This window comes from Hemibagrus wyckioides, linkage group LG21 (genome assembly GCF_019097595.1).
Source record: "Hemibagrus wyckioides isolate EC202008001 linkage group LG21, SWU_Hwy_1.0, whole genome shotgun sequence".
NCBI classification, from domain to species: Eukaryota; Metazoa; Chordata; class Actinopteri; order Siluriformes; family Bagridae; genus Hemibagrus; species Hemibagrus wyckioides.
The window spans coordinates 3,704,141-3,718,259 of record NC_080730.1 but is presented as its reverse complement, the minus strand read 5'-3'; the positions used below and the strand labels follow the sequence as shown (position 1 = coordinate 3,718,259).

General features: G+C 39.8%; 1 protein-coding gene across 2 annotated transcripts; it reads left to right on the top strand.

The window, feature by feature from the left end:
* The first annotated feature begins 5,234 nt into the window (after positions 1-5,234).
* hp1bp3 (heterochromatin protein 1, binding protein 3) lies at positions 5,235-12,727 on the top strand. 2 transcript variants are annotated; one of them, XM_058374068.1, is made up of 12 exons: positions 5,235-5,379; positions 6,136-6,208; positions 6,978-7,218; positions 7,383-7,533; positions 8,374-8,520; positions 8,835-8,903; positions 9,095-9,249; positions 9,356-9,446; positions 9,754-9,913; positions 10,010-10,121; positions 11,175-11,351; positions 11,517-12,727. In XM_058374068.1, exons 2-12 carry the CDS (start codon positions 6,145-6,147, stop codon positions 11,854-11,856), a joined length of 1,707 nt encoding a protein of 568 aa, XP_058230051.1. In that variant the 5' UTR covers positions 5,235-5,379; positions 6,136-6,144; the 3' UTR covers positions 11,857-12,727. The 2 variants fall into 2 exon arrangements, with proteins under 2 accessions (XP_058230051.1, XP_058230050.1); XM_058374067.1 differs by having other exon boundaries at positions 9,092-9,249.
* The last annotated feature ends 1,392 nt before the right edge of the window (positions 12,728-14,119 follow it).

Genomic DNA, 14,119 nt, shown 5'->3' with positions numbered 1-14,119 from the left:
ATGGGGACAAACACAATATTAGGCAGGTGGTCATAATGTTATGCCTTGTTGGTGTATATTGTATTTATTTTTATTTATGTAATTATTTTTTCTTTTTTCCTTCTAATATTTAGGTTTAATTGCACATAGATTCTTATTTCATAGCAAAATTACATAGAATCAGATAGAATTTTACATAAAATTACATAACGTTTTAATTTATAATATTTAATATATATTTTTTTTAGGTTTTTTTTTACTATGTAATTATTATCTAAGTATATATTTATATAAAAGAAATATGCAAATATTTTTAACATTTTTGTAAATGAGACCAAAACTGAAACATCTAGGGAAATGTAGCCGCATTCAAATTGTTTCAGAGCTCAACATTTAGCCTCCGATTCTCTCAAACATTTTGGCTAAGCAACCTAAAAATAGACATTTTGAATTTTTTTCTCACCCGAAGCTTTGACATTCTGCTTTCTCCTTCTGTCACACTTCTTTTTTTCTTTTTTAATTCAATACTTGTAAAGTATTCTGGCATATATTCATCTTCATTTACACGGCTTTTGATGTTCCACTGAGTCAGAGTCACCGAACGCTGTTGAGGAGCTAGTGGACCAAGAATTTTTATTGAAGAACTCCTACGCGAGTTCAGCATGTCAGGATAGAAAAAAAAAAAAAATGAAAATAGCACATACTCTGTGGCTTTTAGGAATGTGAATCCTAGAAACGTTTGAAAGTCATGCCACTCAAAATCTGGCTTCATAGTTATAATGAAGGCCCTGTGATGGACTGGTGACCTGTCCAGGGTGTACCCCTGCCTTTCGCCCAATGTGTGCTGGGATAGGCTCCAGCAGATCCCCGTGACCCTAATAAGGAATAAAGTGGGTATAGACAATGGACGGATGGATAGTTATAATGGGATTCATGAATGAAAAAATGAAACATTACTCTCACCTTATTTCTACCTTAATCAAGTGACGCTCACCTTTGGGTCACGACCCCTGGCTTAGCCAGTCACAGTGGTCTGCATGCTCGTATCTGTGAATATGAAGAGACAAGTGGTGTGGAGTCAAAACAGAACATCTGACCCATAATGAGGTAGCTGTATCAAGTTTGTCGGACCGTCAGCGTGACAGTGTTACCGCTGTAAATCAGTTCAGCTGCAGAAATAGCTAAACTGATTTACAGCAGCTAGCTTTGACTGTTAGCGGCTAACCACTTCCAGCAAGCTAACATCAACATCGCTTGATAGCAGGAAAGACCCCTAGGCTAGGACATCGTGTGCTTAACATCAGTGTAATAACCTTCCTATTGGGGTAAAACTATACATTTCTGTGTATTTATTATGTGCTTTTCTTTAGGAATTATTGAAGTTGCTCCTTTGTCTTAATTTACATAAAATCTGTAGCATTTTGACTTGCATCGACTTGTCATTTTTTCTAAAGAAAAATCAGAAAAAGAAAAATTTTAATTGTTACATAAACCACAGAAAAAAAATATATTGAATAAAATGATGTGCATATTATTCAAATATACAACATTTATATTCTGATCCATTTGTCAGGTTTCAAGCTCCATATCTTCCAAATCTTCATCACAAATCATGACTGAAATATCTTTTTTCTGTCCAGCAAATAATTCAATGAATTAATGAATGAACGAATCAATGAATCAATGAGTCAGAGTGATTGTAAAACCAACAACCCATAACTGTACATTAAGGCAGTAGAAAGCTTGAAGTCAGGCATTAATCAGGAGACTGTATGTCCAGATTTTGCTCAAACTCTTACTTCACATGAGCATTTCTGACCCGGTTTCAGCGAACAGAGCATCTAGTTTGAACCGGCTGCACTCTTGCTAACAGACAGTACACTCTTCGAAATGACTCAGGTTATTATTCAGAGCTATGAAGCTCATGTTCCTTGTCCTGTTTATCACGTTATTGCAGATACACTCACCCCCACAGTTACCTCATGAGCTATTTCGATCACTGAATTGTGCACGGCGGGTTTTGTCTTATTTCTCTGTAGACTGCCACATGCTTGGTATTCATATCGCTAATCTCTGATTATTTTATAATGATTTTTGAAGGAGTCTGTGAGGGATGAAGTTCTGACACTTTGTTAGCATCCTGATTCTTCAAATGATGTATCAGGTTGTGATGACACATTCGCACGTCTTATCTTTAGAATTTTATGGAAAACCTGTTAAATGATATGGAATTACAGCATCGATTTCCAAAGGAGAGGGTTCCTGGTTCGATCCTGAGCCCAGGTTGCTGTTTATTTGTCTGTTTGTCCTCCTCAAAGCAATAAGTTATGTCTCCTGAGTGTGAATCAGTGTGTGGATGTGTGTGTATAGTGTCCTGACCAGGGTGTCCAGGGTGTATTCCCGCCTCACGCCCAGTGCTCCCAGCACAAGGACAAAGCAGTTACTGAAAGTGAAGAATCTTAAGCCAGTGGGACGATCTTAGCCGTTTATTTCAGCATCACCTTTGTCACATTTTGATGCTACGTTATTAACTATCTGACAAAACATCAGTGAAAACAAAAAGGAAATAAAAGAAAGAACTCAGTGTCATCTCTGTGTGATACAATTCCAGGCCTAGATTCTTTGGACTTCTCGTCTCCAAGGCAACACCAGAGTAGTCCTCTGAAATGATGAAGGTTTGTGTTGGCATGGTAACGGGTGAACCGGGCTTGTTACACACCAGCTCCACTTTTGGCGCCAGATAAAATTCAAGAGTCTGTCACAATGACTCTGATACGAACGTGCCACCATCACAAAGCAAATTAGCGCTCCCTCTCAAATGTTATTAGCCTAACCTGGCTGCTTTGTGTGCTTACAGAGCCTCGGGCGAAGGCGGTTTTGTGCACAGGAAGTGAGAAACTCACACAGAGCGTGTGGGCGGGTGTTTGCTGCGATGCAGACTGCGCAGCCCCGCATCAAAACATCTTTTTTCTTCTTCTCATTGTTATTTTTTGTATTTTGCTCCCCACCAAAATGACAAAATGCTCCACAACTCTCACACGTGAGAGAACAATGACACACTGTAAATAAAGTCCAATAACGTTTCAGTAAAATTGTAGCATTAAGGATAAAATCATTACAACCAGAAATGTTTAAAAGGCTAAAGCAGAATAATAAATAAAATGTCTTCTATTCATTTTAAATGGTATATACGATATCATTTATGCATGTGATTCTTTACATAATTCATTTGATTCATTCATCTTCATGCCCAGTTTTTATGTGAATTATTTATTTTCACATATTCACATGATCTTTAAACATCGTTCTAATATTCTACCTGCATTTGTACTGCACTTAATTTATTTTGCAATCATGCTTTAGATTCATTTATTTTTGATTCATTTGACTTGATTCTTTTTATTTACTTGTGATTCTTCACAAGTGATTCATTTATTTTCAATTGTGATGCTTTACACACTATGTACTTCCTTTATATTTATATGCGTTTAACACCTGATTCTTTAATCATGATTCATTTCTTTTTACATGTGATTCTTCACACGGGATTCATTTATTTTCATATGTAATTATTTAGACGTGATTCATTTCTTTTTTTAATATGATTATTGACATGTGAATACGTGATTCGTTTCTTTTTACATGTGATTCTTTACACATGATTCATTTACTTTTATATGTGATTCTTTACACATGATTCATTTAATTGCATATGTGATTCTTTAGACGTGATTCATTTCTTTTTACATGTGATTCTTCACACGGGATACATTTATTTTTATATGTAATTATTTAGATGTGATTCGTTTCTTTTTCCATGTGATTCTTTACACATGATTTATGTACTTTTACATGTGATTCTTTAGACGTGATTCCTTTCTTTTTAAATATGATTCTTTACACGTGAAGACGTGATTCATTTCTTTTTACATGTGATTCTATACACATTATTCATTTACTTTTATATGTGATTCTTTACACATGATTCATTTAATTGTATGTTATTATTTAGACGTGATTGCGTTTCTTTTTGCACGTGATTCTTAACAATTGATTCATGTACTTTTACACGTGATTCCTTTCTTTTTAAATATGATTCTTTACACATGAAGACGTGATTATTTCTTTTTACATGTGATTCTTTACACATGATTCGTTTAGTTTTATATGTGATTCTTTAGACGTGATTAACTTCTTTTTAAATATGATTCTTTACACGTGATTCGTTTAGTTTTATATGTGATTCTTTAGACGTGATTCGTTTCTTTTAACATGTCATTCTTTAGACATGATTCATGGACTTTTATGTGATTCTTTATAGATGATTTAGTTACTTTGATATGTATTTCACACGATTCATTTACTTATTTATATCACCTAAACCTTTACACATCATTTTTTTTATTCATTCATTATTTTTTTTACATTCTATGTTGCATTTATGACATTCACTTGATCTCACGTGTGTTTACTTCAGTCCAGTTAAGGGGAGAATTCATCTGGAAGTTGATATGGATGTGATGGTCAGGCATCTACTAACTTTAGACAACACAGTGTATCTGTCTTCATCGATTTAAATAGCATTACCTGTATGTTTATCGAAAATCTAATACATATGTGATCTGTCTTATATACAAATGAATGTTAACGTCATTTGGGGGTTAATGGGTTTAATTGTTAGTATAATTGTTGTTGCTGATGCTTCTGTTGTACGTGAGAGCAAACAGCGCTGCAACACTGCCCCCTTGTGGTACGTTGCAGCACTGTCACTAATACTCCTTTGGGTGGTTTTGTTTGCTTGTTTTATTCGTTTATTTCTTACTTCTTATTATTTATTTATTTTTAAACAGTATTATTTGATATACGTTTTATTTCCATTATCCGTGGCTCAGATTCGCGCAAACGCTTTGCGGAATACAACGCAATTATATATTTACTATTTATTATTTATTTATTTATTTATTATTATTATTATTATTGTGTTCAAGCAAAAATAAAACAGCAAATAAATTACATTATTCATATCCACAGTAGACTTTTTTGTAGACTAATTGCAAAACGTGTTGCAGGCCTAACGTTTACAAAATGCACCCTAACCGTACTAGATAGTACGGTGCAGTATTCGGGTCGCTTTAATACTCGTACTATTCTTGCATACTAGTTAGTATGTGTTTTTAAACGCTTTGACGTAGTGCGTTTCGATTGGTTGAGCCTCCTGGTTTTTGTTTTTTTCTTTTGGGCGCGAGTGATATTTTTTGATCTAGGCCACGCCCAGGCGTCCCTTACGTCTCTACGTGGACGTAGAAAGGGGGAGGGGCGTGTAAACAGAGAGAATCCCGAACAAAGAAGAAGAAGAAGCGAATTTTACTTCCAGCCGATAAACCGAGTGCATAAAATAAGGTACGAAATCAAACACCGCTTTCTTTCTAAAAAAAAGCATTATCGCCTCCTCGAATCGGCCACGGAATGACCGCCGTGCACGCGCGTTTTCGGCTTCTTTCCTAACACTCCGTCACTGCTGTTTTAACTCCATATATTTACCATCAGTGCAATGCAAGCGCCATTACTGTGTAGGGTAAAATGGACAAAATGGCCATTTTGTGATTTGGTTGTCCAAAGCTGTTCCCATGCACGCGTCCTGCGTTTCCGCGATGCATGCAGCTGCAAGTTTCTTTCTTTTTTTTTCCGTGGTGCTTTCGCACTAGGAAATGATCGAGTCTGCTTGTTTTAGGCTGATAATTAAGCTGGGATCCGAATCATGACCTCTTCTTCTCTATTGTAACGAAATGCTGTTGTGCTGTGCACGAGCTCCTCTTCCTCTCCAGCTCGTGCACTGTCTCGAGCTCCTTTACACTTTCTTTCTTTCTTTCTTTCTTTCTTTTTTTGTCTCATTGTTCACCCAGCAGGAGAAAGAATAAAATCTCATGCTTGAGGGAGAAAAAAAAAACCCAATCCTAATCCCAGTAATTTATGAATGAATGAATGAATCAGTCTTGTTTTGGTGAGCATTTTGCAGCCTCGCGGTGAATTCTCATTCATTGGACCATTTCGAGCACCTGGAAAATGCAGCATATGCAAATGAGCCGAATATCTATTTTGTGCTGTACATGATCATTTTGCGAAATGACTAATCTGTATGGATATTTTCTTTTGCAGCTTATCATCATGCCCATTCGCCGTTCAGCTGCGGCTCCTCCCAAGGAGGACACGCCCCCAGCACCTGAGCCAGGTATGAACTGCACCTTTTCTAGGTCCCTATCCTTGCATTCACACTCAGGAGCGACAGGTGAATATACACTTTCTACATGCGTACGAGAGAGAGAGTTGCGAATTTATTTACAAAATTCACAGCGTTGGATTAGAAGTGATGCCACGAATCAAAAAGGAATCATTCGGACAAATCGTTTGGTGTGAGGTTTCATCAGCTCCTTGTTTATTTCCTACTTCTTCTTCTTTTGGCTTTTCCCTTCAGGGGTCTCCACAGCGAATCATCTCTCTCCACCTATCCCTATCTTCTGCGTCCTCAACACTTGCACCCACTAGCTTCATATCCTCATTTATTCCGTCCATATACCTCCTCTTTGCCTCCTGCCTGGCAGCTCCATGTCCAACATTCCTTGTTCATTTCCTACTAATGGGAGACAAATGTGTTAGTGTTTTTAGTCTTATTCAAAGTCTTATCTAAAACTTTCCGCTGAGCTTTATTTCTTTTTCTAATGTCTCTGTACACAATTAAACATCAAATGAAATCACAGTTGACTCAGGTAGTTTTGATTTCTGATATCATACTTGATCTGCATGTAATCACAGGTCAGATGTTCGTTATACGTCGCTAGTCGCGCACATACATAGAACTGAAAGGTCACCTGTCGCTCCGATGCTTGCGCGCTAGCGTGAACACACAGTTAGACCGATCATATCTTTTAGTGAGATATTCACAGACAGCAGACAGAATCCCTGAGCGTTATTAATATTATCCCATGATGCAACTTTTCCAGAGGTGAAAACCAACTCTGGCGAGTCCACGTCTGCTGAGGAGGAGCAGAAAGGAGCACCGGCTGCCACCCCAGCGGGAGAGGAGAGCGGAGACGCCGGGGAGAAGTCTGCTGAAAACGCTCCAGAGGACGGAGAGAAGGGAGAAGCCGGAGAAGCTGCGGAGGGGGAGAAGTCGGAGAAGAGCGGAGGCACAGAGGAGCAAGGGAAGAAGAAGAAAAAGAAGGATGCTGCAAAAAAACCAGAGTGAGTCACGAAGTCCAGACACGAGTGCTTAACATCGCAGGACTTTCTGATTAAAATGTTAGAAATAACATGTAGAAATAATCGCAGTGTGATATTAACCAGAGTGGATATTAAACTGACTGGAGTAGTGTGATGATAACGTCATGGTTTAAATCTCGTCACAGGGAGAAGGAAGGAGGTGAAGAGAAGAGTAAAAAGGTGAAGAGGAAAATCCCTGCTTGGGCCACCATGTCCGCCAGCAAACTCGCCTGTGCGCCAAAAAGCGTCTCCGTGTCGCAGCCCAAAGTGGAAGAAATCCTCCTTGATGCTATTCAGGTCTTTTTCCAACAATCACATAGTAGACCCTAAAGTTAGTGAATGAAGTATGAGGAAAAATGCTAGCTGTATGGATTTCCTCTTTTTTTTTCCCAGTCCTTCCAGGATTTCGCAGAAAATCCCCCCCCCCCCCCCCACAGGATTCTTCTTTTAATGTTTATGTTCCACACACATGAACGAAAGAGGACTTTGGCTGAATGCGTGTCACGTGAAGCATCTCGGCCCAAATTTCCCAAAAAAATCTGCATAAGTTCGCAAAATTGAGAGATCCTCCGAATATCCTGCAAAATTTCTGCCAAAAGTTTCTGCAAAATCCTGGAGGGACTGTTTACGTGCAGTGTGTAACTCGTGTGGAAAAAGTGTTTTAAGACTTATTTAAATTATACTTCTGTACAAGATTATTATAAGACATAAATACACCCTGCTCAAACAAATCTGACAAGCCATTCATATGCGATTTCTTCCAATATATGGGTGACTTCCCGATACAAATAGCGGGATTATACCATAGGGAAGAGTATGTTTGTTTACATTGTGATCATTTATGCATCCTGTGAATCTTCGTCCACACCTCTCTTGAGTGCTTCATGATAGGGTTTGTGGTTGTATCTAGACATTGAGACAAATACTCGATAGGGCTATATGGCCATGACAAGGTTTTCTCAATAGTAACCCAGTCAAATTGAGTATCATTGTTCCAGTGCTTGGCCAATTTGGCCATTTCAAAGGATATCTGAGAGCCGAGGATCTGATAATCCCAACCCTCCCTTATCCCGAGATGCACGTAGTGTGTTGTTTTGAGACTTATTTAAGTTTTAACATTAGTTATTTGCTTTTCAGAACTGTAAAGAGCGATCCGGCGCGTCGATCTTCACCATAATGAAATACGTCACGAAGAAATATTCCTCCATGGAAATGGACAAAAGGACAAAAAGCCAGTACAAGAGGGCAATGAAGAAGCTGGTGGAGAAAGGACTGGTCAAGCAGGTGAGCCGAAAGAATCGCACGGGTGGGACAGCGTTCTGTCCCGTATCCAGGACTGTCAGATACTTGAACTTTAACTTCCAAGCTTTTTGAGAAGCTTTGCAATAAATTGCACTATTTCCAGAATACATGTTCACTACACAGGGTATAGCATCATGCCGTTGCAGACTGCTTTAAGTGAAGCAGTTCAACACAAATTTTGTTGGTTTTCAGGTTATAAATATTGTTTTTTTTGGCCTTTTAAAAGCAGTAAGTACCGATGAAGGGTATAGAAAATGCTAAATATTGTCTCTTGTGTGTCTCATTTGTCCTTGCAGCTGAAAGGAAAAGGCTTCTCGGGAAGTTTCACCATCGGGAAGCTCCCCAGCGAGTCCAACTCAAAGAAGGTACGGGTTTAAAGCTTTCTGCTCTGTCTCTGTGGATTTTGTCGTGATTTGTATTGACAAGTTGTCGTAAACTACTCATAGGGAAGGTGTACACTGTTTCCACGGGTTTCAATCCCCTGCGTCTTGTTTTTGTAGTGTTTCCCTTTTTCTCCTCGCTGTAACTCTAATCCATTTCAACTATTCGATAGAAGCCCTCGACCTCGAGCTTCTCAGGAACAAAGGGCGGCACGCTGGGCGAAGCTCTGCCGCTGATCATGACCCGCCTCTGTGAACCCAAGGAGGCTTCGTACATCCTCATCAAGAAATACCTGGAGCAGCACTTCCCCCAGCTCAATGTAGAGAGCAGGTAAACATTCATAAACACAGTGGAACCCAGAAGACCAACTTTGACCAGTGCTACCTTGGTTATCGTGCATACACGAATACTGATGTGCCAGATGTTTGTCTTTCAGGCCCGACATTCTGAAGAACTGCCTGCAGAGGTCTGTGGAAAGGGGATTCCTGGAGCAGATCACCGGGAAAGGTGCTTCAGGGACCTTCCAGGTTCGTAAAGGAAATGTAAATGATCCAAAAGGAGCAGTCTGTGGTGTGATGTGTGGCAGAATATTCTGATAACCAAAGAGCATCATGTTAGTTATTTTCAGACTGACATGATATATTTAGACGGCATTTCTGAACATTTTTCTGCGAAAACTAAAAACACCAGGAACCTTTTTATGCATTTTATAAAGATGGATAAATTTCCACACAAGAATTAGGACACAAAATCTCCGACAGCTCCTGATGAGAGATGCATTTTAATCGTGTACACTTTACTAAAGTCGGACTCCTATTCTGTTCGTTTTGCTAGCTGAAGAAATCTGGGAATAAGGTCCTCCTGGGCGGCGGGCTCCTGGAAGACGCGATCGTCGCCGCGATCACCGCCATGAATGAGCCCAAGTGCTGCAGCATAAGCGTGCTGCGCAAGTTCCTGGTAGAGAACCACCAAGACAAGACGGCTTATTTCATCGGTAACAGACCTCAGCTCGGATATCTCGCTGTTGATTGACCTCATTTGGATTTCTGGTAGCGTAACACCCGAGTTTTGTTTTACTGTCTCGCTGTAGTGGCAAACCTGAAAAGAACACTGCAGAGGTGTAAGATGATGGGCTGGATGGAGCAGATCACCGGTCACGGGCTCAGCGGATCTTACCAGCTCAGCTACCCGTTCTACCCGAGGTACATTTCACTTTCATGTGCCTTATTTTTGCACGAGGGTTAAATACATGCACTAAAATAGTAGTATTTTGAGTGGGAAGTGAATTTTACCAGCATCTGTAAATATACAAGATCTTATCTTAGGATATTAATTTACATTTACCATAAATAAAGAGCTCCGGCCCCATGTTTGGGGCGGAAAAATATAAAATGTACAGCGTATGGATTAAAAATGATCCTGAGTGGATAATTGTGGCTTGTATCATTTACCAAGCCGGAAGACTTGAGGACTGGAAGTCACATAAGAAGACTGAACTATTGACTTCAAATCGTATAATTCACATGGATTACTTCGCTTTTCTTTTCATATCTGGAATATTCTATGAAGTTTGAATTGTTTTACTAGTCCAGGTCCGGGATTAGGAGCACCAGAACATCCAGAATGATTTGGGATAACCAGTCATCTCGTGTAACTGGAATTATTGAAAGATTATAAAAAGATAAAGAATGTGAGCCGATAAAACTAAACAGTCTAAGGAGAAAAGTTGTAGCATAAACAGGACGAGCCGGTCCGTCTGCACGTAGCCGTAAGCCGCAAACAAACACCTCGGGTGAGCCAGGATTTACTGCTAGCTTATAGTAATTGATTTTATGTATGATTTAATATTTTTATTGGCACAGAAGTGAGTCCAAATAACTTCCCCTACCGGTTTTTAGACTTTACCCTGATTGCTCGTTTCGTGTTCTTGGCTGTAAGTGCACTTTTATGGAGTTTTGTGGGCGTCGCCAAATGCAAATGAGCTGCATCAGACTTTTATGAATCGTACCCAAGTGTGAAGTGAATCAGAGTTTCTGAAACTTTCTGCGAACTGGTTTGTGCAACACAACCTCAGTGGGAGAAGTTACTATGATGTTGTCAAATTGCTGTGGTATTGCGATTTGTTGTCATGGTCTTTGTGGTTGTAGCGGGAACTTTACGTTCGGCCACATCGCACCAAGACGTCGGTCATTTTTCTCTTAACGGCGCGACATGGTGTGTTTTTTATTCCTTACATATGTTTATTCCCTCCACAGTCCAGACGTGCTGTTTCCAGAAATGATGGAAAAAATCAAACAGAAGGAGAAGGAGAAGCTCAAACAGCAAAAGAGGAGGAGAGATGAAGAGTCTGATGATGAGGAGGAGGAGGAGGAGGAAGAGGAAGAGTCTGAAGAGGAAGAGTCCGAGGACGAGGAGCCCCCTCCTCGTAAGAGGTAAGAAAACCTACCAAATTTGTCACATTATATCGGCAGGTCCATACACGTAAAGTTAAGCCCTTCTTCTTCTTTAAATCATGTCTGCGTCTTATTTACGGCAAAAGCAAGAAAGCGTATGATGATTATGAATCAGTTCGGAAAATAAATCCTCGTTTTCCACAGGAGTCAGAAGAGGCCTGCGCCCAGAAAGCGTCAGCCTCCGCCCAGAAAAAAGCCCAAGACCACCAGCAGAAAACCTGCACCCGCTAGAAGACCGGCAGCTCCAGCTAAGAAAACCTCAGCCTCCGATAACAAGGCGGTTTCCAAGAAGATACCTCCACCCCCTAAAGCCACACCGGTCAAGAAAGCTGCCCCAGCCCGAAAGCCCAAGACGCCCATCGCCAAGAAGATGACGAGCCGAGTGTCCAAGCGACCGACGCCCAAGAAGACGCCGGCCAAGAAGCAGGAAACTTCATCCGAGTCGAAATCTGCCGCTCGAAAGTCTCTCAGGGCCAGGAAATGATCTCCTAGCGATCCCGCGGTCAACTGTAGCTCCGGTCACTGCAGTGCTTTGCTAATTCTTTCGTTTTTTGTTTTGTTTTTTAAAAAAAAAGAAAAGATCATTTTAGTAGCTTTCACTGTTCTCCAAGCCTCCTGTTAGAATTTTTTTTCCCTGCAATCTGTGTACCGTAGTGCTACATAGAACCATTTCAGTTTTGTTTCTCTTTTATTGTTATTTTATTTCTATTTTTATTTTTTATTTTTTAATGACAAGAGTTCAGAGTATGTTCACACTGCTGTGAGATCTGATGTAGGTGTCACCATGTTGTCTTGACTGTGCACATATAAAGATGGCTTTCGACTCATTTGTCTTGGCGTAGGGAGATTACTTTCGCCTTCACCGTAACCCTTTCGTTCACGTTTTTGCCGTTTCGACAGTGTTTGAGAATTCTCCACCGAAGTATTCACGTTCTTCGTCCCCGTTTTAAAAAGAAGGCTCCTTTTGTCGTTTTTGTGGATTTACAGTAATGTAGGGAAAATAGCAAACCTGGTTTGGTCCTTTTGTTTAAATTAAAGAGATGAAGTTACACATGACTGGTGCCTCGTTTTCAGTTTGACACTCAATTGGGGCCATCACAGGATTTTTTTTTTTTTTTAAACTGTAATATAAAGTGAATATTTATATAATTTTTCTCTGTCAATTAAGGAAAAAAAACAGCTTCCATGAGTTAAATTAAGTCAGACACTATATAACACACCCAGTAAATTATCCCAGTGGTATTCAGATTTAGAGTAACTTGATTTAAATTGATCATTAATTATGGCCTGCATGCATGTAACTGATTATGCTTTTATTGTAGTCCTTAATAAAGTGACTATATTTGTACTCCAAATGACTTGTGTGCATCTCATGCAAACCCCATAGATGAGATACACAGCCTCGGAAATCTAGTTCTGGTTTGGTGTGTTTTTTTTTTTTGTTGGTATTTTTCGATGTACACGTGAATAATGTAATCAAACCCGATCGATCAGCGGATTATATTCTACCTTGGGGCAGCACGGTGGCTTAGTGGTTAGCACTGTTGCTTCACAGTTCCTGGGTTCGAACAGGCAGGGGCCTTTCTGTGTGTAGTTTGCATGTTCCCCCTGGGTTTACTCCTGGTACTCTGGTTTCCTCCCACAGTCCAAAAACATGTACATTAGGTTGATTTGGTAATTCTAAATTGTCCATAGGAGTGAGTGTGAGTGTGTGTGTGGTTGTCTATCTATATGTGTGGCCCTGTGATGGACTGGTGACCTGTCCAGGTTGTACCCCTGCCTTTTGCCCAATGTGTGCTGGGATAGGCTCCAGCAGATCCCCGTGACCCTAATTAGGAATAAAGTGGGTATAGACAATGGACGGATGGATAGTTATAATGGGATTCATGAATGAAAAAATGAAACATTACTCTCACCTTATTTCTACCTTAATCAAGTGACGCTCACCTTTGGGTCACGACCCCTGGCTTAGCCAGTCACAGTGGTCTGCATGCTCGTATCAGATTTACAGTGGCGATAAAACTGGATTAAAATCATGGCATGTTGGCATCATTAAAATGAAAATAATTAATGACAACGATAAAGGGTTAATAGATCTGTAATATATGTAAACGTTAGAGCAAGTAGATCAACAATTCTTTTATAAATATTTGCTTCAGATATATGAAAAGCTAGCTGGAGCGGAATGATAGTTTCTGAAATGTAATTTCCTGACATTCAATTTATTTGTATAGCGCCTTTTACAGTGGACGTTGTCTCAAAGCAGCTTTACAGGAGTAGAAAAAACAGAGAAAGGAGGAAAAAACTTAATTAATTGAATTAATTATTCAATTAAATTATTAAACTATTTTATCCCTGACGAGCAAGCCTGTGGCGAAGGAAAAACTCCCTGAGATGATGAGGAAGAAACCTTGAGAGGAACCAGGCTCAGAAGGCAACCTTATCCTCATTTGGGTGACACTGGACAGTAAATAATGTCCAGCAACCAATGGCCCATGAGGAACAATTAGGTCAGTGTAGTTTCTGAGATCATTATAGGCACTAATTCCTTGCTGTCACAAGCTGACGCATGTAACAGCAGATCTGTGACCGTGTCCCCAAGTGGCTCTGACCACGGCTGTCTCCTGGTCACAGGCTGTCCACACAGCATCAGTGACATGCTAATTGTGGTTCCATTTATCCCTTACAACACGTTTTATTTTTTATTTATTTTGGTCATGCTTTTAACTGCTTGAAAGTGAAACAAT

Excerpts from the sequence above, each read along its gene's own strand:
- hp1bp3 (XM_058374067.1), top strand. The coding sequence starts at position 6,145 with ATGCCCATTCGCCGTTCAGCTGCGGCTCCTCCCAAGGAGGACACGCCC. Across the intron at positions 10,122-11,174 it reads AGCTACCCGTTCTACCCGAG|TCCAGACGTGCTGTTTCCAG; the intron begins GTACATTTCACT and ends TTCCCTCCACAG. Across the intron at positions 11,352-11,516 it reads GAGCCCCCTCCTCGTAAGAG|GAGTCAGAAGAGGCCTGCGC; the intron begins GTAAGAAAACCT and ends CGTTTTCCACAG.